The sequence below is a fragment of the Peromyscus leucopus genome, chromosome 2 (assembly GCF_004664715.2).
Source record: "Peromyscus leucopus breed LL Stock chromosome 2, UCI_PerLeu_2.1, whole genome shotgun sequence".
Lineage (NCBI taxonomy): Eukaryota > Metazoa > Chordata > Mammalia > Rodentia > Cricetidae > Peromyscus > Peromyscus leucopus.
The window spans coordinates 51928974-51953548 of NC_051064.1; the positions used below are offsets into that span (position 1 = coordinate 51928974).

General features: G+C 42.8%; 1 protein-coding gene across 2 annotated transcripts in view; it reads right to left on the bottom strand.

The window, feature by feature from the left end:
* Ddx58 (DExD/H-box helicase 58) overlaps positions 1 to 24575 on the bottom strand; it is a 48100-nt gene that overhangs the window by 12913 nt on the left and 10612 nt on the right. For both annotated transcript variants that reach the window (XM_028884064.2, XM_037202498.1), the window contains exons 2-13: positions 24378 to 24512; positions 18660 to 18841; positions 17626 to 17773; positions 16429 to 16551; positions 14704 to 14811; positions 14173 to 14326; positions 13073 to 13331; positions 11007 to 11169; positions 9542 to 9646; positions 6219 to 6376; positions 5149 to 5284; positions 2676 to 2824 (exon numbers count right to left, since the gene is read on the bottom strand). In XM_028884064.2, coding sequence (XP_028739897.1) covers positions 2676 to 2824; positions 5149 to 5284; positions 6219 to 6376; positions 9542 to 9646; positions 11007 to 11169; positions 13073 to 13331; positions 14173 to 14326; positions 14704 to 14811; positions 16429 to 16551; positions 17626 to 17773; positions 18660 to 18841; positions 24378 to 24512 — 1820 coding nt within the window. The remainder of the gene's footprint in view (positions 1 to 2675; positions 2825 to 5148; positions 5285 to 6218; positions 6377 to 9541; positions 9647 to 11006; positions 11170 to 13072; positions 13332 to 14172; positions 14327 to 14703; positions 14812 to 16428; positions 16552 to 17625; positions 17774 to 18659; positions 18842 to 24377; positions 24513 to 24575) is intronic.

Below are 24575 nucleotides of genomic sequence, written 5' to 3' on the forward strand. Positions count from 1 at the left end.
TGGAGGCCTGGGGTCCTCAGGTGTCATTACTTAGGAGCCCCCCTATCCCTCCCCACCCCCACTTAGTTTTTTGAGACCGAGTAACTCCTTGGGGATTGCCCAGCAGGCTGATGTAGCTGGTCAGCAAGCCCCAGGGTTCTGCTTCTCTCTGCCTCCACAGTGCTGGGCTTACAAGTGTACACTGCCATGCTCAGGTTTTTGTATAGGTGTTGGGGACTGAAAATCCAGGTCCGGACGCCTGCACTTCAAATACTTTACTGAATATCTCCCCCGCCCACAATGTGAAATATTTTAAAGTAAATATTTAAAAATGGCATCACTAAAACTAACACCTAAGTACGAATCTAGCAAAATATACGCACGACCTCTATACTAAAAATGACAAAACACTAATCAAACACAGCAAAGGGGCTGGAGAGATGGCTCAGCGGTTAAGAGCACTGGCTGCTCTTCCAGAGAACCTGGGTTCAGTTCCAAGCACCTACATGGCCTCTCACAACTGTCTGTGACTCCAGTTCCAGAGAATCTCATGCCCCTTTCTGACCTCTGTGGGCACTGCATGCAAAATACAGATACACATGCAGGAAAAACACCCACATACATAAAAAAACAGCAAAGAACACAAGACAGGTAACCTTCAGTGACTTCTACCTCCTATGAAAAGACTCTGCAGCTTCTTTCTGAAATGCACAATAAGGCAGATATAGCGGGACTTGTAAAAGTGACAGTGTCCACTGGGCCCTCTTCCTTTCAGTCTCCTGTACGTCACTCACCTTAGGCAGAGCCAGCTGCCATGTTGAGGCACATCTTTGCAAGCCTGCCAACAAACCTGCAACAGGAGCTGAGAGGTTGACCCTGAGTCCTGAGCTAACTGCGGCCTCCTGAGACCTGGAGCCATAAGCACCCAGTCGTTCCCAGATCCTGGCCCACGGATGTCATATGATAATACATGTTGGTAATTTTCTGGCTCTAGCTTTGTAAGTAATGGACTCTTCAGCAAAAATAATACAGAAACTCTATATAAATGGAGATATACTATGGCTCTTGGCTTGAAGACTCAATATTAATGTCTTTCTTCCTTTATCTATCCACAGATTCAATGCAACTTCAAAAAAGACCTGGGGGATATTTTTCATAGATGTGGAAAATCTGATTCCAAAATATACACAGTAGACAATGGAATGCAGATTTAAAAACTTAGGGGAAAAAAAAAGCTAAAGTATTCACATTGCCCCTTTTCAAGCTTATTAGAAAGCTACAGCACTCAAAACTATGGGACAGATTCAAGAATTGATGTTTAAATCATGGCAACAGATGTATAAATCAATAACAAATAGAAATTAGGGGTTGGGGATTTAGCTCAGTGGTACAGCACTTGCCTAGCAAGCTCAAGGCCCTAGGTTCAGTCCTCAGCTCTCGGGGGGGGGGGGGGGGGAAGGAAATAGAAATTAATCCATCCAAATATAGTCAAGAGATTGTTTTAAGTTACAAAAGTAATTCAGGTGGGGCGGTGGTGGCGCACGCCTTTAATCCCAGCACTCGGGAGGCAGAGCCAGGCGGATCTCTGTGAGTTCGAGGCCAGCCTGGGCTACCAAGTGAGTTCCAGGAAAGGCGCAAAGCTACACAGAGAAACCCTGTCTTGAAAAACCAAAAAAAAAAAAAAAAAAAAAAGTAATTCAGTAAAGGATTGTCTTGTCAACAGACAATAAGATATAAATCCCAAGGAGGAGGAGGAATGGGACATTCAACCCTACCTCATACTATATATAAAAATACAAAAATTCTAGACGGAAACAGAGAAAATTTTTGTGACCTTAAACATCAGCCAAAGCCAGAAAAAAAAAAAAACTTGAAATATTCAGTGTGCAGAGACACTGTTAAGATAGCTAAGCTGGGCAGTGGCACACCTTTAATCCCAGTACTCTGGAGGCAGAGGCAGGCAAATATCTGAGTTCAAGGCCAATCTGGTCTACAGAGCAAGTTCCAGCACAGCCAGAGCTACACAGAGAAACCCTGTCTCAAACCATGCCCCACTACCACCATAAAAAAAAAAAAAAAGGTAACTAAAAAGCAGGCTGTAGGCCAGCAGAAAACACTTCAAATCCCTTGTCTCAACAGAGGACTTTTTTGGTCATCCTACAAAAGACTCTTGAAAACTTAACAATAAGATGGTAACCTATTTTTTTTCCAGAACTGGGGATTAAACTCACAGATGCTAGGGGAGTGCTCAACCACTGAGCTATAGCTCCAGCCCAAAAGCTCAACTTTGGCATTGGTTTTAAAATCTGAATACATAAACTTTTTAAAGATGATCGCAAAACAAACGACTAAGCATATGAGGTGTCCAAGCATATTAGTTACTAATCAATGTAAATCAAAACCTACAGGATGGCTAGAAATGACAATTTTAACAGGAAACTCTTAAAAAGGATGAAGTGCTAAGACTTAGAACATGAGGAAATAAAACAGTGAGGTATTAGTGTAAGGATAAACAATCAGGACAGGCCCACACATGCCTGGATACTTGATTACAGGGCAGCGAAGAATGGGCAACCTTTTCAGTAAAGTAGAGCCAATCTGTTGTGTGTGTGCATGGACGGACGGACGGACGGACGAACACGGACACACACACACACACACACACACACACACACACACACACACACACGGCTTACATCCACAAGTGCTCTGGTTTTCACGAAGAGAATGGTTTTGGTCTCGGGCTTTAAGTGGTACTCTTCTTGTAAGATCAAGTAGAGGTCTCTGAGTTTAGGGTTCTCGTTGCTGGGATCTGTGGAAACCTTTTCTAGGTCCTCCAGCTTTTCTGCAAATGGAGAACAGTTTGCAAAAGGGTAATGAATGTTAAAGCTTTAGAACTGTGGCCTTCTATTTCAAACAGTTAACCTCTCCATTGTTTGCCAAAAATCTGAGAAGTAAACACTAATTTCAAATGGTGTACCCCTTTAGAAAGCAGTTTAGCATTATAAAGCTCACACATTCTTTGGCACAGTAATCTACAGCTAGGAATTTGACTCAAAAGTTCTATTTAGAAAACTATGCAGAAGATTCCGAGGACAGTCACTGAGATTGTTGAGACTATGAAAGAAATACAGAAAACAACCCAAACACTAAGTAACTGAGAAGCTGCTCCACAGATCTTAGGCTACCCGGCTGGTGGAAATACAATGGAAATACAACATTGCTGTTAAAATTAAAGAGGTATGTACCTGCTGATATGGAAAGCTCTAAAAGATACATATTTTCTGTTTATTTGTTTTGTTTTGTTTGTTTAATTTTTCGACACAGGGTTTCTCGGTGTATCACTGGCTGTCCTGGAACTTGCTCTGTAGACCAGGCTGGCCTCGAACTCATCCCTGCCTCTGCCTCCTGAGTGCTGGGATTAAAGGTGGGCTTTCAAAAAGATACTTTAAGTTAAAAACTGAAACACAGGATATCTTATCTTTAAAAAAACAGTGTGGTGTGCTAGAGCCAGATCAAACCAGATTACGGTGGTCAACTGTGAAGTTCTTGAGAATTGTGGTGTCTGGTTTGAAATATCACCTTAAAGATTCAATTCTCTATCCTTGCAGCTCGGTGACTTATATAAAAACAAATATAACAAATAGCCATGCTCTCATTAACTTCCTAATTCATTTCCTCACACTTTACTATGAGTTATGCTCTTGAGTTGTTGTGCATGCATGTATGTACACATCTAGAGTATATGTATGGTAGAAATGTTAGCATGTGTTCAACTGTACACAAGTTCAATGAAATATTGGTGGTTGGAAATTGATCATCGTAGAAGTACTTATACATGGAAATAAAGATAACACTGGCTTCATCCTTTGTTGGCAGTCTAAGCTTTGTAAAATGCTAAGTAAATAATGCAGATTAAATTTAGCTATTATTTATGAATCGTGTACAAATGCAGAAATGCCCTCCCTGTGTTTGAAAACTAATATCTAGTTCAGATAAAAGTTGCTCACTTTGCTGAGAAATCAGCGAGGTGCCAACATGTCTCTGTTGTTTCATTTGGTTCTCACGCCTGGCATTAACAGAAAATAGATCTGACAGCCATATCAGAACTACATTTACTTTGGTAATTGCAATCTCCAGTTGGCTGTGAATACAATAATCCTGCAGAGAACACCAAAAGCATTCTGCAGGCAACAAATGGCTAAAAGTAATATATATTAAACAGTTCCATGTTTATTATTTGTGAGTTGCTTACTACGTTATCCCCCATATCAGTAAAATTGATAATAAACATATGCAATTTGTCTATACATTTTCTCCCAGATAACTAACTGTATGTTTATCAACACAGCACATCACTGGCTACACATATGTATAGTAAATAATTTAGTATAGACAAAAAAGTTATTAGTAGTGATTGCTTCTAGGAAAAGTAATTTGAAAGGAGAAAAAAAACATGTTCCATTTACTATTTCCAATGTTTGGAGTCTAATGTAAAGGCAGTAGGGGTATAGTTCTCATTATTAGAAGTACATATAAGCCAGGCAGTAGTGGCACATGTCTTTAATCCCAGCATTTTGGAGGCAGAGGCAGGCAGATCTCTGTGAGTTTGAGGCCAGCCTGGTCTACAGAGAGAGTTCCTGGACAGCCTGGGCTACACATCATTTGAAACCCTGTCTCAAAAAACAAACCAACAAAAAAAGAAGCATATATAAAACATAGTCTTCTTAACATCATTAGAACACATGTTGGTGTTATTAAACCTTTTTAAATTGCCAAGTTGAACAGAATGCTACTACTTATTAACTGTGGGAAGCAGCTTTTCCAAATCCCACTGTTTTCCCTTTTCCCAAATAAAAAGTGGAAAAACCACGGATGTGTCTGTAAGAATTAGATTTTTCTGAAGCCAAACCCTCCTGTGTTTTTTTTTTTGTTTGTTTGGATGGTTGGTTGGTTGGTTGGTTGGCTGGCTTTAAGGCTTTTGCTTTTTGTTTGTAGTGTTAGGGGTTCCAGCCATGCTAAATCACAGCCCCCATAATGTGTCACCTTAAACCCAGCACAACAGCACCAGCAAATGAAGAGACACTAAGTGTGATGTGCACGCTGCTGATTGAGCCACCAGACTCCAGAGACTCCCGACCTTGGAAGTCATCCTGGAGTCACCCTCACCTTCAAACCTCCGAGTAAGATCTTGCTCAGTCTCATCAAATGCTGCTTCTCGGACATCGTGGAAGAAGGCTTTGAGGTAATTAAGGGCATCCTTCATCTGTGCATCCTCACTGATGATGAGAGCATCGTTGTATTTCTGTTTGAAATGAAAGGTGAGTCTCAGTACCTTTCCAAGTCCCCCTGCTCCCCACACTGACGTTCAACCGGTTGTACTTAGTACATAACTGGTTTCAGGAAAATCTTTCTCATATTGCACTGCTGAGGTTTTAGAGGTAAATGGCCCTTGGTGGGTCTATGATAAAAACCTCTGAACCAAAATCCAGTTTCCTTTTTTGTTTTAGTTAACTAGAAATATTAATCAAGTAGATTCACTTTGTATTGTAAAATTATGCCTTGGGAGAGAAGGAGAAGCAGTGTATCATAAGAAACAACAACAAAAGCAAGTCAGCAAGTTTGACATCACCTTGCGTCATAGTGCTGACATTCTTCTTAAATTCCAGAGTCATAATAAAATGTACATGGCCCTTTCAGAATGATGGCCCTTACCACCTATGCTGAGAGTCCGGTAAGCATTAAGATTCCATGAACACATGCTATGGAACAAGTCTTTAAATATGTTCCATAGCATGGCAACAGAGGTGGCGGCTGTTCCTACGATTCCTTTCTTCTGTGTTAACCAGAGCGCCCAGGGTTCTAAGTCTGTGGCTCTAACAAAGTAAGGCCACACACGCGCGTCAGGATGTGGCGACAGGAGCCACTTCTTGAACTCAGAGATGGGGTTACCAATCACAGATCTAGAGCAGTGGTGTTTCGTCATCACCCAGCTTTCTCCACCCACATCCATAAGGCAGAGCTGGAGGCTTGACATGGACCTCGAGCCTCTCTCTGTTCCAGTCTTGTAGCCTGGCTGTTAATTTCAGAGAACAAATGAGGTTGGTGATGACTTTCTGGAAAGTTCCTAATTAAGCTCTTGGCTAGGGTCAGAAGCTAATGGTCTCTCAGCTGCCACAGTGCAGACCCCAGGAGCTGCAGTGACCAAAGCATGCCATTCAAAGCAGCGATCGATCTACCCGCAGATGTGATGTGTACAGAAAGAGCGCTCTGCAGATCCTGCTCTCCTCCTCTTTGTCCGGCATCTGGAAGACCATGCACGCTTTGTGCACTGCAACAATCCACTGTTCGTACTTCTGGGTGCCAAATTCTCTGTTTTGAATTTGAAAAAACTTCCCTAGAGGGCAAAACAAATCAATAAACAAACAAACAAATGAACAAGTGGTCTGCAAGCATTGGTTCTAACATGACTCGTCTTCTAATTTTCTTTCTTATTCATTATAAGTGATATTTATCCTGAAGTGGCCTGAGTTTTCAGCTGTGTGTATGCACACGCACGCACACATGTGTGTGTAAGTAAAGTGATTACTTACTAAATGACCCAAAATCAAAGTGCTTTTCATTCATAATTGCATTTATTTTTTTTTCTAATTTCGTGAGGTCAATATTTCATTTTACAAAGAGGAAACAGATTCGGAAAGAGCTGAGTAAGGAGGGCTGGAGAGATGACTCAGCAGTTAGACTCTGGTTAAGGACCCACGTTCAGCTCCCAGCACTCATGTTGGGTGGCTTCCAACCACCTGTAAATCCAGTTCCAGGGGGATTCGATGCCCTTTTCTAACCCCTAGGAGCAACAGCATTCATCCGCCACAGTCACATGATTTTTTTTAAATAAATCTTTTATGGGCTGGAGAGATGGCTCAGAGGTTAAGAGCACTGGCTACTCTTCCACAGGTCCTGAGTTCAATTCCCAGCAACAACATGGTGGCTCACAACCATCTATAATGAGATCTGGTGCCCTCTTCTGGCCTGCAGGGATACATTCAGGCAGAACACCATACACATAATAATAAATAAATCTAAAAAAAAAAAAAAAAAGCCTGGCGGTGGTGGCACATGCCTTTAATCCCAGCACTCGGAGGCAGAGGCAGGCAGATCTCTGTGAGTTCGAGGCCAGCCTGGTCTCCAAAGTGAGTTCCAGGAAAGGCTCAAAGCTACACAGGGAAACTCTGTCTCGAAAAACAAAACGACAAAAAAAAAAAAAAAAAAAAATCCTTTATAAAAGGAATACTAAATAATTTACTCGTATTCTGTGGGTGTGGCAAGAACTCAAACCCGGTAGCTATGTGATGTCTAAGCCCTACAGGTCTAAGGGGCTGACAGCCAAGGTAATTCAGAAATTAAACAAACAAAAAACACAATGTTGCCCTTAAAAACAAAGACACCATTGGAATAGTAAGTCTCAAAAGCTTCAGAGACAGGTATATAAAACTGGGAGCACCAGTGTCCAACACAGCCTGTTCTGCTTTGCTATGAGGTTGGGACACCTGATCTCAGGGCAGCACTCACAGCACCAACCACATCTGGGTGCACACCTGGAGCTAAGCCCATCTGCTTGGTTCAGACTCATAGGGTCCATAGTGATCCAGACTGGGGGTGGGGGGCAGCATGGGGAGAGGTGAAAAGACGAAGTGGAAACAGCCACAGTGGCTTGGTCTGTTAGTTTAGTTTCCTGGGCTTCTTGAGACAAGCACAGGACAGTGAAATTCAAAGACAAGAAATGCACTTATGCATTAAATGTCTCCCCTCACCCATTCATTTTCAATAATAGAGCAGAGGACTGATACCCAACAAGTAACAGTGGCAGGCTTCTTCCCTGCTTCCACCCCACAGACAGGGTCTCAGTATGTAGCCCAGGCTGGCCCTCAGACTCACAACCTTGTAGACTCAGTCTCCAAGCTGCAGGGGTTACAGGTGCCACCACACCCAGCTCAAAATGAGATGTTTTCCCAGTTCCAGAAGAAATGAGGTGGCTGTCGATAGTTACTCAATGTGAGGACTGGGAAAATATTCCATGCTATTAGGAAATGAGTTATTGACAGGATTTAGACTGGAGGAAGTGTAGATGTTAGCTACAGTGAGAGGAATAATTCAGTAAAAGTCTGTTCATTCATTCATCATCACTTTAGTCAGATCATGTCATTCTGTTTCTGGGTGACCCATGTACCTCTAACTGGTCTCTTTACCGCCTGTCTTTTTTTTTTTTTTTTTCTCCATCAAGTTCCTACCAAGTAGCTACAGAGAGTTTCTAAAACAGTAGAAGAAATAGCATGCTACCCCATGCTACTACTTCAGGGTCTTCAGTGGATTCGTTACCTAAATTACTCCTCCCCCAATGCTGTCCTTAGATACTGTTTGTCTCCCGGATGCTCATATGGCAAAAGGCTGGTCCCCAGCATGATGAGGTGGTGACACTTTCAAGAGCTGAGGACAGTGAGAGGGTGTTAGGTAACTGAGGGCATTGCTCCTGGAAGGGATTAATGCAGATCTAATGGAGGCCCAGTGTTGATGCACATCTTGGGAGGAGGAGACAGCAAGTTCCCAGTTCAAGGCAGCTGGGCGGTGGTGGCACACGCCTTTAATCCCAGCACTCGGGAGGCAGAGCCAGGCGGATCTCTGTGAGTTTGAGGCCAGCCTGGGCTACCAAGTGAGCTCCAGGAAAGGCGCAAAGCTACCAGAGAAACCCTGTCTTGAAAAACCAAAAAAAAAAAAAAAAAAAAAAAAAAAAAAAAAAAAAAAAAAAACAACCAGTTCAAGGCTAGCCTGCACTGTATACAAAGATTCTGTCTCAAAAGAAAAAAGAAGGAGGTAATTTAGAAGATGATTTAAAGACAGTATTTTTCAGGTATTTATGTCCAGATGGATCTGCTTTCAATTTAAAAAGAAAATAAAGCAAAAGAGAATTTAAAAATTCTTATAAGGTGCCTAAATAACCAAGAATGGAGAAATTCAACATATGAGGCAGGTATGATGGTTCATGTTAGCAACTCCAAGACTCAGAAGGCTGAAGCAAGAGGACTCTGCAAGTTCAAAGCCAGCCCAGTCATATAGCAAGTTTCAGACCAACCAGGGATACAGAAAAAGACCTTGTCTCACAAACAACTAGAGAAATGGGAGCCAAAGAGACAGCTTGGGTTCAGTTCCCAACAGACGTGGCAGCCACACGGTCTGTAACTCCAGTTCTGGGGCATCTGACGCACTCTTCACACATGTGGTACACATACATACGTGCAGACAAAAACACCTATACACAGAAAATAAAAATAAATCTTTTTGAAAGGACTAGAGAAAAGAAAGGAGGTGAAAAAAGGGATGAGGAGATAAAGAAGATATAGAGAAAGGAGGAGAAATGCGTGTGAATAAATGAGAACAAGTCAGTCCACATCTGGATATAATCTCACCATTGAACTGAAAAGACACTAATGGGCAATAAATGACTCTTGCCAAGTGGAAGGGACACAGAAAATGGGATTTAGCTCGTCATGAGTTAGCACAGACTTACCAAGTTCCTCGGAGACATTCTTTGCCAGTTTCTCTGTCTCCTTCATCAGCTGAGATATGATGGACTTGAAGGTGTTGACAGTCCGTGATTCCACTTTCCTGAAAACTAGGATCGAATGAACATGAGTAGTTTGAAGGATGCACAGGTCAAACGCTGCCATTTCCAAATCCTCCTCTGCCCTCGTCACATCCTCTGGAAAGCCACAGGCTCCAAGCTCACTAGTAAGCGGCCCAAATCACAGCACATACTCAAAAGCATTGAAACAGCTTCACGTTGCTTCCTGTGCCGAGTCTAATGTCCCTCCTGGCCTAGGTGTAATCCAGCCTCTCAGTCTAGGTTTCCTGGTGCCTCTGCGCTGACAAGTCTGGTAGCGCTCTGGTTTCTGCAAACACCAACTCCAGGCCTGTTTCTCTGCTTTCCTATATTCCTTCTCCGCACCATCTAGCCCCTGAAGAGTGTTCCCACTGATCTTACTATTCACGTGCTATGTTCTGGCAATAGAGAGTTGACAAGAACTACCAGATGCTACACAGAAGGCTGATTCTTGGAGGAAAGAAAGGTGTGTTCCTAAACTCGCCCGTCGGAGTCCTGCTATGCTGGTGCATGCAAGACATCACGGAGCAAGGGAAGGAAAGTCAGTCTCTCTGGGGAGGCTGCTGTAAAATAAGCATGAGAAGGAGAAAGGCAGGAACAGGAGCGGCCAAGCACAAAGCCCAGCTGGGATGCAGGCACAGAATAGCACAGGGAGGGTTTGCAGAGTCAGGGAATGCCACGCAGTCTTTACAAGACTTGGAAGTAGAAGAAGCTCAAAGGGCTCAAATTGCAGAGAAGTCCACAGGTGTTGCTAAAGGGGTGTGTTGGGCCCATCTTCACACTCTCCATGAGGGACTCTCAGAAATGAACAGGGCCGGGCCCTCCCATTCCACTCAATGCATTCTGCCACTGACTCAAAATCAGTGCTCAGGCCAAGACGAAGCCAAGTGTAACTTCTCTACCTCCGGGCTTGCATGGCTAGTTAATCATTAATAACCATCTGCTAGTGAACCTCATTTTTAAAACCTGTTCCGGTCATTTGATGAGAGCTATTATGATTCAGATCATTCCAACCAGATCCATTACAATCATCAGATTCTTACAGAAACAAGATGACCCCATAGTACCTGCCTAGGGCATGGAGCCCAGAGGTCTGACCCAGCCACTGGCTATCAGCTCTCTTGCTGGTGCTTGCCAAGGGCTTTAGAGATAAAGAGCAAGGATGTTTGTCCCTTTTAGGTTACTTTTGAGGCTCATGCATCACTCGGGAGAAGAGGTCGATTAGGGAGAAAGATAGGATGCACATGTGACTATTTCTGAAGTTTGGAGTTAAAATGCTTTTACCAAACAAAGGCCTCAGAGTTCATCCATCTGAAGGAGGAGGAGCAGAGAGTCACAAGTTCACAAGGGGTGTGTTGCTGAGCCCACTTACTTTTCTGGGGCTTATAAACAACCTGCTCGAGTTCTTCCACGTTGTCCCTGACCGTGGCGATCACGGACACATCCAGGGCGGCGCAGAGTTTGCAGATGTGCAGAATGGCTTCCTCTACGGTTTTGGCGTCTCCAACACCAACTGAGGCAGTCAGCCCGATGACCTGTAAGGAGCATCCCCGACACTGGTTCTCGGACGTTCTCCAGGATGTTGTGAGCAGAAGGGCCCCCCCAAATAAATCTCATCATCCAGACACTAGCCAGAGTAAGAACGGAGAGGAAACCTTTTCCAGGCAGGGCTAGTCTTTCTTTACCTGTGTCTCCTACTAAGGAGGAAAACATCAGATGGGAACGAAAAGGAATAACGTGTCCATTCCAGTCACATCCATGTCCCGTTCATTTCTGCGTGCTTTGACAAGCACCTCAACAGTCAGTGGAGGGGAAATGGCCATTTAAAAACGAGAGCTGTGTAGATTCAGTGAGATAACTTCCTTCAGTAATAACCCGACAACTATGGAATGATTAACTCACCAGTGAGAAATCTGTTTACCATCAACATTACTTGAGAAGATCAAGCTGTGGGTACCACACTAAATGTCCTTTAACCTGTACTTCTGAAATGGGTAATTATTGGAGCTAGAGAATTGCATACAATTCATGGTTTACAGCCTCATTTGGGGCCCTGGTATAATCCCATCATTCTTCATTGTATCCATCTCTGTTCTCATCTACTGTTTCAAATCGTCTTCATCCTCTCCAACTCCCTCTCCCATTTCTATATTGATGGTTTTCAGCACAGCGCCTGCCTCTCCTCAGATTGAGAGAAAGAGGGATTTCTACCCATGATTCCCTTCCTTCCTGTCCCATCTAAGAATGACCCTCTGAAGTGATTCTTCTCATATGATATTGGACGGGTTGCTGCTCATTTCCTGTGCTAAGCCATAGACTTGCCCACTGACGCTCTACCCTCCAGATGTCTCCAGGAGCATCTGTCATAACTAACAGCTTTACTGGTTGTCCCCCATTCTCATCCTGCCAAATCTGCTGCTGCTGCTCCTTACCTCACTCTACACTCAAGTGATACCGTAGATTTCAGGATTCTGGAGCATGCCAGAATCTTTCATAGCTCTGTGCCTCTGGACACACCGCATCCTCTTAATGAAAATCATAAAGTCATCTGCCTGGAAAACCCCTGTTAGTTCCTCTCTTCTCGGTTACGTCTTGCCTTACTTTTACTTACATTTCAACTACACCATTTACCTATCTCTAAAGCAAACCTAATGATAAGCTGTGACATAACTATTATGTACCCGCTCCCTGTGCAAACTTAACTGTATGAGAGCCAATGTTATATCTTCTATATCAGTGTCCCCATGGCCTAAAACAGTGCCCAAGGTACATGGAAGCCCATGACTCATACAGTTGGCCCTCAACATCCAGATGTTATAGACATCTGTGAATTCACACAACCATGGATCAAAAATATTTTGTTGCCGGGCGGTGGTGGCACACGCCTTTAATCCCAGCACTCAGGAGGCAGAGCCAGGCGGATCTCTGTGAGTTCGAGGCCAGCCTGGTCTCCAAAGCGAGTTCCAGGAAAGGCACAAAGCTACACAGAGAAACCCTGTCTCGAAAAACAAAAAAAACAAAAACAAAAAAAAAAAAATTTGTTAACCTCATAAGTGCTAAAATGTATAAATTTCCCACCTTCATTCCCTAAGCAATATAGTATAAGAACTACTTATATAAAATTTACATTATACTGTACAATATTAGTAATCTAGAGCTGATACAAAGAATGTAAGAGGAAAGTGTGTAGATTGTATATAAATGCAATGTCATCTCATACAAGAGACTTAAGCAGCCTAGATTTTGGTTCCTGTGAAGGGTATCTACCCTGGATACCAAGGACAACTGTCTGTCAAATGAATGAACCAAAACTAACCAATGAGTTGTAACTGATGAACCTAGAAGCAGAGGAAGGTAATCTCAAATGTGGCTACAAGAGTAACTAGATGGAATTCTGGATGATTGTGGCTCCTCTGAGACATCATCTGACTGAAATACCTGAGGCAGCGGGTCTGGCGACTCTCCAAGTTTGTGATCTAGGTATCTGAACATGATCTGATTGTACGGGTGGTGTTTGCTGGTGTTGTGGCATTCATCAAATATCATCAAGGTGAAGACGGACAGTGAGGGGATGGTCCCATTGTTGAGATTGTTCACGAGAATCTGGGGTGTCAGGATGATGATGTCATTGTTTTCAATAATGGGCTGCACTGAGACATTATCAGTCGTTGCCCCAGAAATGCCTGCTACGTTGTACCTGGGAAATGTCAGAAATCTCTTATTACCAACTGCAGTGTGAACAAGGAAACAAAGGTGAAACATTAGATCAGCGCAACAATGAATGAAGTCCCCCTAAGCCAAAAGAATGCAACCAGGGAGTAATTTAAGCTTACACTCAAACCTGACACGAAGCCAGAGATCAGGATATGCAATCTGGTGAATTGACCACGGTATACTTATTCATTTGAGTCATTAGGAGATGAATAATTCTTAAAAGAGTAATGTCAAATGAAGTAAAAAATCGTTAAGAATGACTGGTGTTTCATCTTCAACCACCAAGTCCTTCACTCTGTCAGAGCAATCCCTGAAGGCTTAGCTCTTCTGGTGGAGCTAAAGGAAAAAGGTTATTCCACAAAGGAGTTACCTCTAAAAGCTAAGTCTATGGTTATTTTCTTTGAATCACACAGAACAGGGGCTGGAGAGATGGCTCAGTAGTTAAGAGTACTGGCCGTTCTTCCAGAGGACCAGGGTTCAGTTCCCAGCACCCAAGTGGCAGCTCATAACTGTCTGTAACTCCAGTTCCAGGGTATCCAACACTCCCATACAGACATACATGCAGGCAAAATACCAATGCACTTAAAATAAAATATATACATTATTAAAAAAAAACACATACACAGAACAACCAGGCATGTCAGTGTACACTGTAATCCCAGTATTTAGAGGGTAAAAGCAAGAAGATCGTATCTTCTAGGCCAACCTCAGCGACATAGTGAGTTGGAAGACAGCTCTGGTTATATATATAACAAAATATATTCATGGCATGAAGCTAGAATTTAAAAAAAGAAAAAGGCAGTTGGACTGATTGTAATACATACCCAAGTCTTTCAAAATAGCGTGAGAACACAGTTGCCTGCTGTTCGTAGACAGGAATTTGATTAGCAAAGAAGACCACTTTCCCTTTCTGTCCACGTGGGAATCTTTTAAGATGATGCTCACATATAAGAAGTGACACGAAGGTTTTCCCACAACCTTTCAATAGAAATGGATAACCAACGTTAGATGCTTCTCTAGAATGTACTTATTTTTGGCTTCCCTATCATCGTTGGGACACAAATAAACTAATCGGTCATCTGCACTGACATGACAGTTTAAACGATGGCTAAAAACCATCAAACTATGTCCTAGGTAACGTGCACTCAAATAGTGAGACCCGAAAGCAAACAAAGAGGGCATTTCTCTTCCCTTGTCCATGCCCCCTAACAAGATACACTGAGACTACTGAGAGGACAGCTTTCCCAATAGCAAACACAACAAGAAAAACCTTGAACTTCTTCACTATATCACGGCACTCAAAGACAGAAGAAAAAGCAAAGAGAAAATGACGTAAGTTACTGTAATTGACTCACCAGTAGGAGCACATATTATTGTATTTTTCCCTTTCTCAGCAGGCAGAGCAAGCTCCAGTTGGTAATTTCTTGGTTTCAATGGGCTGTTCAAATTATTAGAAGACGCTTCTAGAATATAGAGGGAACAAGGCCAGTGCTCTAACCACCGTTCAGTGGACATGAGTTCTGACTCTAGCAACAAGGGCCCGTTTTGGAGGTTTGGAATCTGGCCTCTTATCAACTGTCCCACTTCCCCCATTGATTTGGAACACACAGTTGTCTCTCAGTGATAAAGAATCATCAACAAGGAGACAGGAAAGGCCAAAGTGAATTCTTTCTAAATCATGGAAACTTGATTAAGAAAAAAGGGAAGCAAGACTGGTCTAATTCAGAGCAAAGCAACTCAGAACAGAGAAGCAACAGACCCCCAAAGCCAGCTGAGAAGAACGGTACTGCCGCCATCAGGTTCTCCAAGCAACTTTAGCAAGGAGAAGCCATGCTGTGCACTTCTCAGGATCCCAGATGGATCAGCACAATGGGAGGTTTAATGATCTGAGGCCTCATCTCAATAACAGGTCAGCATACAAAATGTCAGGAGACAGAAAAGACAGAAATCACCTCGTGTGTCCAACCTTCCCACTGTAAAGAAAGAGACTTTCGAGAAAGTTGAGAAAATCAGCTTTGCTTAAAAGACATGTATGGATCACTGTGCTTCTGAAACATTTAAAGCAACCCACACTGTGTCACCCTGGAATGACAGAAACTTTGTGCCATTCAATTGCTGACATAATTTGTAAGGTATCTTTTTTTTTTAATGTTCTAAAAAATTACATTGTTCTTTTAACACTATTCATTACTCATCTTATTTCCTTCTTAGTACATTTTGTTATAAATATATTAAGGCACATCTTACAACCTTCTGTTCTCTTTATGATGAAAACGTATTTCAAGGAGCACTGGAGGCCTTATCCAGCCATAGGTAACTTCACAGCACCATGTGTATGAGAACCAGTTGACTGAGTCCTCCACACAGAGGCTGGCAAACAGGCACATAGCCTGCTCACCCACATGTATGGCAGCCCTGGGATTCTGGAAGGAGACTGAACAAGTGGCTCAGAAACAGAAGCATTCTTTTAGAGCACAAGGCTGCTTTGGGTGTCACAGACACTGAAGTTCTGTGAACATTACATCAGAGGAAGACATGGACATACATTCTCAGTGGTAGCAGGCAGATAAAAGCAGCAGAGGCCACAAAAGATGGGAACAGTAATTCTAATTATGAAGCCCTATGGCCACACAAATTCTCTTTCCTTTCCTAATCATCCTTTTAAAAAGATTTTCAAAAGGCATCACAGTGCTGGAGAAAGACCATTATGGAAAAGAACAAATGATGCCTGGTACCTGAAGGTGGGCAGGGATTCTGAGGACAAATGATGCCTGGTACCTGAGGGTGGGCAGGGATTCTGAGGACAAATTATACCCGGTACCTGAGGGTAGGCAGGGCTTCTTAGGATAAATGATGCCTGGTACCTGAGGGTAGGCAGGGATTCTCAGGATAAATGATGCCTGGTACCTGAGGGTGGGCAGGGATTCTGAGGATAAACGACACCCAGTACCTGAGGGTAGGCAGGAATTTCTGAGGACAAATGATGCCTGGTACCTGAAGGTGGGCAGGGATTCTGAGGACAAATGACACCTGGTACCTGAGGGTAGGCAGGGATTCTGAGGACAAATGATACCCGGTACCTGAGGGTAGGCAGGGATTCTGACTGAGAATCTGGCACTCTGGCTCTTCCTGTATGAAAATCTGTATGCTGGACATCTCTGTTCCATCATCTTCAGCAGCTTTACTTTCAACCCTTTTGAAACCTTTGTGAGATAACAAAAAACAAAAAACCAAAGCTTAGACTCTCAATGTCATCTGACTGTGGTTTGGGTTGCGGAAGCCCCAAAAGTCATAACATTGAACATCTAAATTTCCACCGAGCTCTTACAGCCATGCCTTTCCCTTCCTTAACATTTCATTTATTTTTAAAATTCTTTTATTAATTAATGTATTGTATATGTCACTCATGACACAGAGTGTGTGGAGGGCAGAGGACAGCTTTGGGAATTGGTTCTCTCTATCATGTAAGTCCTAGAGGCTGAACTCAGGTCTTCAGACTCAGTGACAGCAGCCTTTACCTGCTAAACCATCTCAAGGGCCACCTTGCATTTCTTAAAGCAACTGGAAGAATCATTTTGAGTTGGAAGCTCAATTTGGTGTTTGAATGCCAGTGTCCCTTAGTACCGTGTGATTCAAAGTGTGGGACATGCCGCTGATGAGCAGTGAGTCCCCCCACCTTCTCAGTAGCTCAGGTGGATAACATTTGCAAGAGATTCATTCCTAGGGACACGAAAGAGACACTCATGGCTTTCATCTACAGCCATTTATGTTCTAAAGAAACACAGGTGAAAACTAAAACTAGAAACTTGGGTCTTTATCAAACTCAGATTTAAAGCAAGCATGAGTTTCCAGAAGCCAAATAAGATAGGCTTAGTCACAGCAAATTCTGCATTCACTCCTGCTCTGTCAGTCCCAGATGGCTTCCAGGCAAGAGAACCAATAAATATCCATTGTTCTCAATATTCAGCCTCTACTCTGGTAGGGAGGTAAGTCTTGTGATTTGAACCTTTAGGTCTGGAATTCTCAAGCTATTTCTCTGACAACTTCAGTTTGGGCTGGAACCCCTTATTTTTCCTTTCCCAGACTCTTTGGGCTGTTCAGGCTCATTCCTTCCCAGAACTCAGCTTCCCGATGCTTGTTCCCTAGGGATGTAGTCATGGGTATCTGAACGGAATAGTGTGTCTTATGAAAAGTAAATTCTGGTAGGATGTGGCAAAGTCCTGGGGCGAATGGTGAGGGGCACAGCATGGTCCAGGGCTCTTTCTGAAGCAGCCCACCTTCATCAACAATCCACAGTTCACTGAACTTGTTGTCTTCTTTCTCCAAAGCAAGTTTCAGAACCTTGGGCCAGTTCTCCTTATCCGATCTGAGAAGACACTCGACCATCTTCTCCGCACCTGCCATCATCCCTTTGGTGAAGCAGATCTGAGCGAGACAAATGCAGCACGTGAATCAGTTAGCTCAGCTTTCTCTGAAGAGATGTCTACTCAAGTAGCATTTGATGGAAATCACTGTGAAGTACAGTTCAGTGGGTCTTAGTTAGCATCATTTTTTATCCCACCCAGTATTAGCTTTTAAGACAGCCTTTCCTTCACCTTTGTCCTTTATAGGTGATATCAATATGTCAAGCCAAATGTTCTCATCTTCTGAATCCTTACATTCGTTGTCATCAGCAATCCCAGGGCAAAAAGCTGACCCATATGATAACCATTCACACTAAGGATACATCAGCATATAGAGCTATTTGAAAGACCCTAACAGCACAGCAGCAAATTCTTTAGAGTAGGCATTTCTAATGATAACTAAAATGTTCTTTGTATGTACTATTATGCATGAAGCTGACATGAGCACTTTACATGTATCACCTCATTTACTCCTACCAGCATGTTAATAAGGAACATTTTTCTTACTTTAGACAGGAAAAAACAGATGCTTAGAGAAGCTAAATGAATTGTCCAGGATCACATCACTAGTTAAGTGATTGAGAGGAGATTATAATAAATGTATCTATGTCCAAGAGTCTAGTGTTTTTTTCTTTTCATTTGGTGTACTATTCAATGTGATTTGCACGTGCACAGAACACTATTGAGAGAAAAAGTAACAGGACAACCTGAGCTGAAAATGGGTTAAACTTCAAATAGTCTAGCATAAAAATTACCCCATTCACGTTAGAATTCTTTTCTAGTCATTACGTCTTCTAGATGAGGGCTTTTATGGGTTTCAGTTATCCTTTGAGGGCCTAAAACAACACTGAAAACAGAAGCCGTTTCCAAGAATCGCAGCATTTTTCTCTAATTTTGTGTTAATTTACCTGTCGGATTTCTTCACATTCCTGATTAATTAAGCATTCAGACAATTCAGAAAGGATATCTGTTGGGTTGATTCTGGCCTTAAATTCTGGTTGTAAACGTCGTAAAAGTAATCTATGTTCCTCTAACTTTTCAATTTTTTGGAAATCCCAACTTTCAATGGCTTCATAAAGTCCACAGTAACCTGAAAAGAAAGAAAAAAAAGGGATTTCTTAAATGAGTCCAACATAAAATGCTTTATCATCAAAACCGTAGGAATTCTGTTTGAATCGATGGTAAGAGAACTCAAAACCATCTGCAAATGGCCTCAGTTAGGGCTGACAGGTCGAAGGCTTGGTCCCTCGTTGTCTTTAGAGGTAACTGCACCATGTCCGCGCTGGCTTCGTTACAGTTGGCACATTGAGTTCATACAGAAGGAGTGAGTGAGAACTGTGGCCTCACTGGAAGACATAAGTCTTAGAGACGCGCTTTGGCTCCTCACCATTGTTCTTTGCTGCCTGTCCACCCGGAAGTGCGACTTTGGTTCACCACGTGCTCTCCTCCGTGGTGCCCTGCCTCACCCCACATGGGTGTGAAGCTATAGATCCACATGGCTCTGTGTTTTCTGCCTTTTATTTCCTCAAGCATTTGGTCACAGTAGTGAAAGTCAACTAATACAGCTATTCGTGATTTTCCAAAAAGGAAATGATATTCATTTTTGGCACCCAACAGTTCAGGCCTTCCAAAGTTCATTATCTTTCAGGGTAAAGTCCTAAGGACAGATATTAAGCCTTGTATTTGATCTTAGTATAAAATCTTCAAAATGCCCCCATGTACTTTAACAATAACACACAATTTACTCTTTAAAAATATTTATTTATTTATTTGTTTGTTTGTTTGTTTGCTTAATGTGTGTCTCTGTGTACCATGAGTGTGTCTGATGCCTGCGGAGGGCCGAAGAGGATGCCAGATCCCTGGATCTGGAGTTATAAATGTTGTTGAGTCATCATGTGAGTGCTGGGAACAAAACCTGGGTCCTCTGCAGGAGCAGCAAGTGCTCTTGGCCACAGAGCCATATTTTGGCCCCTAATTTACTTTTAAATTAGTCAAACTCATCATGTTGATCTTCTCAGTAGGAAGCAGTGAGGAAGACAAGAGGAAATATGACTCTTACTTCCTGCCCTTGAAGAGCTTTCCTTCCACGCCATTTCAAGAAAAAAAAATGAAGTCAATGGGCAAATAAAGGAGGAAAAATGACTTCCAACTAAAATAACCCAAGAATGTCTCACTCTAAGGCTCTTGGACAGAATCCCCAAGCTTGCCTGCCTTTAAGACCCACATTTAATTCAATCAGTAGCCTAGGAAGACAATGGTTTTATTCCTATACACCCAAGAAACTAACACAATCCAAATATCTCCTGGACCTGGGAGATGGCTCAGTGGATAATGAGCTCAACATACAAGCCTGAGGCCCCGAGTTCCTATCCCCAGTTCTCACGTCAAAAGCCAGTCTAGACAAAGCGGCAAACTCCAGGTTCAGTGAGAGACCCAGTCTCAAATCATAAGGTGAAAAGGTCCCGAGGAAGACACTTAATGCCAACCTCCAGCCTACACAAAAGTGCCCTCACACATGTGTACACACACACACAAATTAGTGAAACTGATTCTCAAGGTTCATCCACGTGGTAGCATAAGTGAGCATCCCTTCCCTTTGTAAAATTAAAAAGGATTCTACTGTATGTGTGTACTGAAGGTTTTCTCCTTAAACTGTATTTATTTTTTAACTGTTTATTTATTTATTCTGTGGTGCTGAGATGCGTTTAAGTGTCAGGCCTCACCACGGGCTAGGGGAATGCTACACCCTAAACAACACTACATTTGTGATAAAGAATATTAGCGCTGCTTGTATCTCAGCTGTGGCAGAAAACACTGCTATGAACATGACTGCAGAATTCTCTCTTCAAAGCTTTGCTTTAATTCTTTGGGAAACATGCCAGGTATGGACTTTCTGGATAATGCAATGACTTTTTTTTTTTTTTTTGAGGAAACTCTACACTATTTTCCACATCAGTGATACCATTTTACAGCCTACTAATAGTGCACACAACTTATAATTTCTTCACATCCTCATGAGTACTTTGATTTTTTTTTTTTTGACATGAGTCATGGGTGTGCAGTTATATCAGTCACTGGAGATTTCACTTCCATTCCACTGAGGGTGAGTGACTCTGAGCATCTTTTCACACATTTGATGGCCAGCTGTATGTCTGGAGAAATGTCAAATACTTTCTTTTTAATTCATATTATGACAGGAGGAGGCGGCACTGGAGTGGAGGTCAGAAGACAATCTGCAGGAGTTAATTCTCTCTCTCTCCACCTTGTTTTGAGGCGGGGTCTCTCCTTTTGTTTCTGCTAGCTGGCCCATGGGCTTTTGGGCAACTCTTCTGTCTCTACCCCAATCTCACCATAAGAAGGTTTGGAATGCAGATGCACACTGCTGAATCCGGCTGCTTCTCACGGGTTCTGGGAACCCAGTTCCGGTCATCAGGCTGTGCAGCAAAACCTTTCATGGGCTGAGCCCTCTTCCCAGCCCACGTGAGCAGCCGATCCACTCTATTTTTTAACCAGGTTTCCTCTGTTGAGTTCTAGGAGTCCCTTATATTACATATTATAGTACATATCCTATGTATTATAGATACTAATCCCTCATCAAATGTATGATTCATAAACATTTTCTCCAGTTCTACAGATTGATCTTCCACTCTGGCCGTTGTGACCTTTGGTGTACAAAGATTTTTAGATTTTATGCAGCCCCATTTGTCCACTTTTGTTCTGCTTAGCTGTGTGCTTGGCATCATATCTGCAAACAGAGATGCTTCGCCTCTTATGTTCCAATACAGATGTTTCAAAATTCCCTTTCTTGCCTAAATGCAAAAGTTTTTCTAATAAATCTCCTGTAATTGTTACAGTAAAAGTTCGATGTGCTGTTTTTGCTTAAGAAACAAAGACTTAAATATAATACTCAGATTAGTTAGAGCCTCCAAAAGGAAAACAATGGATTCTTTGGGGAGGGCTAGGTAAGAGATGAACAAAATAAGCAAAAGATTAGTTTACTTGTCTGTTTATCCCCTTCTGTGCCGTTTAAATTGTCAGATAAGGGCTGGGGAGATGGCTCAGCAATTAAGGTTCATAATGTTCTTGGAGAGGACCTGGGATCAGGTTCCAGCACCCTGTCCGAGCCTCACAACTACCAGTAACTCCAGATGCAAGGGAATAGTTGGCCTCTGTAGACAATGCACCCACAAGCACATGCCCACTCACAAATACACATACACAGAATATTTAAGAGTAAACAGGGACGATAAGCATGCATCACTAACGTGGGAAATAGATAATATGTTACAATGATGGTCTGTCTGTAGGGCAGGAAAAAGAAGCAATAATCAACTACTAATCCCGGAAATAGCAGGAAACCAAGTTTTATTTTATAATAAATGGCATTTAAGGACTTTTACCTAGTTAAAACAAAAGCATTACTTTTCATAAAACGGTTGCCATCATCACACGGACAATGTAAGGCTTCCCGGGGCACACCAGCACCTGAGAAGGGCAGTGTGTTTACTTTAGCATTCCCATGTTAATTCAATATACCCGAATTATAACATGGTGGTTATATTTCTTGCATTTGTGAGGCCAACTCAGACTGGCCTGGAACTCACAGGGATTTGCCACGCCTCTGCCTTCACCAGTGCTGGGACTAAAGGTGTGTGCCACCACAGCCAGCTGACACATTTTCCTTGTCTGTTACATCATTCCCCTACAATGACAATAACTGTAGTCCATCATGGCTTTCTTTTCTTTGGTGTTTCTTATATACACTGTGCCTGATTTTCATATATGTCTTCTTGTTCACTGCTTCTAAGACTGAAGAAAAGTACCCTTTGCCTTCTTTCAAGCTGAGCAACAGAGGGGCAAGGAACGTGACTGAAACCCCCTGTAGTAAAGGACTGGCTGCATGCTAAAGTGTGATGCTTGACTTCCAACTGCTCACATCATGTAGCATCTCAGACAGAACCTGCGTCAGCAGACCCGGGTCCTAACTGCCCCTGGCGTTTCTGCTAATTAGCTGTGTGACCCTTGGCAAAGCATCTCCCCAGGCCTAAGTTTTCTCATGTACAGAAAAAGAGGAAGTTAGACATTTCTACGATGTCATTCGTCTCCAGATAAGACTGACTCCATATGCTAGCAACATCAGAGACCAAAGAACACACAACACAATTGTAATCCGATGTGAGCCAACTAGTCCATTTAAGGATTAGAATATTCCAGGCTGGGTGTGGTGGCGCACACCTTGAATCTCAGCACTTGCAGAAGAGAAGCAGGCAGATCTCTATGAGTTCAAGGACAGCCTGGTCTACACACCAAGTTCCAGGCAGCCAGAGCTACACCGAGAGACACTGTCTCATAAAAACAAAAAACATACAAAAAAACAAAAATAGAACACTCTAGTACTGGGTACACCTTCTGTTTCTCACCCCTCTGTCTCTTCACCAGAAATAACAATATACTATGTTTAACTTACCAACTCCTTTGGTTTTTGTCTGAAAAGCCACAAGGCATTTGTTTGCTCCCATAACAATACATATTTAGTTTGGCTGAGGTGGAACTTTATAGCTATTATAGCTTATGACACTTAAAATTTAAGGGCTGGAGAGATGGCTCAGCGGTTAAGAGCACTGGCTGCTCTTCCAGAGGTCCTGAGTTCAATTCCCAGCAACCACATGGTGGCTCTCAAACACCTGTAATGAGATCTGGTGCCCTCTTCTGGCCTGCGGGGACATATGTAGGCTGAACACTGTATACATAATAAACAAATGCCAGGCGGTGGTGGCACACACCTTTAATCCCAGCACTCAGGAAGCAGAGCCAGGCGGAACTCTGAGTTTGAGGCCAGCCTCGACTACAGAGGGAGTTCCAGGAAAGGCGCAAAACCACATAGAGAAACCCTGTCTCGAAAAAAAATAATAATACTGCATGCCTACAATTTAGCTGGATTGTCATTTATTGTGGGGGCCCACAGACACCCCAGCTTGTGGCTTGTTTTCATCTTGACTCAAGGTCAGAGAGTCCAAGCTTGTTCTCCCCTGCAAGGCTGCATAATAGGATGCTTTGCCATAAGGTGTGGTTACCAGAGTATTAAGGAGGTGTTTACACTTGATTGTACTTTGTACCTTGAACCGTGATGACCTTGAAGGGGGGGGTCTTTTTACCACCACCACCCTTGCTTTGGGTATATATATAAAGGCTGTGAGCCTAGAGTCAGTCCTCCTGAAGCTATCCTGTGTCTTTTTCTTCATCTACATCTATATTTCATAGTTATCATTTCCCAACTCCACACTCAATTCAACAGGTCGAGCAGGACTGACAGTTTACATTCACACAGCTTCACTGCAGTATAATGGGCCACTGTGTAAACACCATAAAACTTATTTACTCATTCTCCTGTTGAAAGACATTGGCATTCTAGTAATACTGTCACCTCTCCCACAGTTACAATAATTCCTTTGGATATTTCTGGTAGACAACTCTATCATCTGCTTGCAAATAGTCTTTACATTTCCTTGAACAAGGAGGCGTGAACCACATACAGATGCCTCAAGATGAATCCCTTTTCCCTTTTCAGCATTCTGACTAACTCAGCCGAGTAAAGCACTCTGCGTTGCCAGTAAGAAGGAACCAACCTGCATGGTACAGGGCATCCAAGAAGGCCCGGAACCAGCCATCGCTCTTCAGCTGCAGCAGGTACTGGAGGAACAGCGAGGCAGCCTCCATCGGGCCCTTGTTGTTTTTCTCAGCCTGGATGTACTGGACCTCATCTGCAAACAGAGGCGAGGACCAGTGAGCAGCCGGCAGACCCACTCACCGCCGGAAGAGAAAAC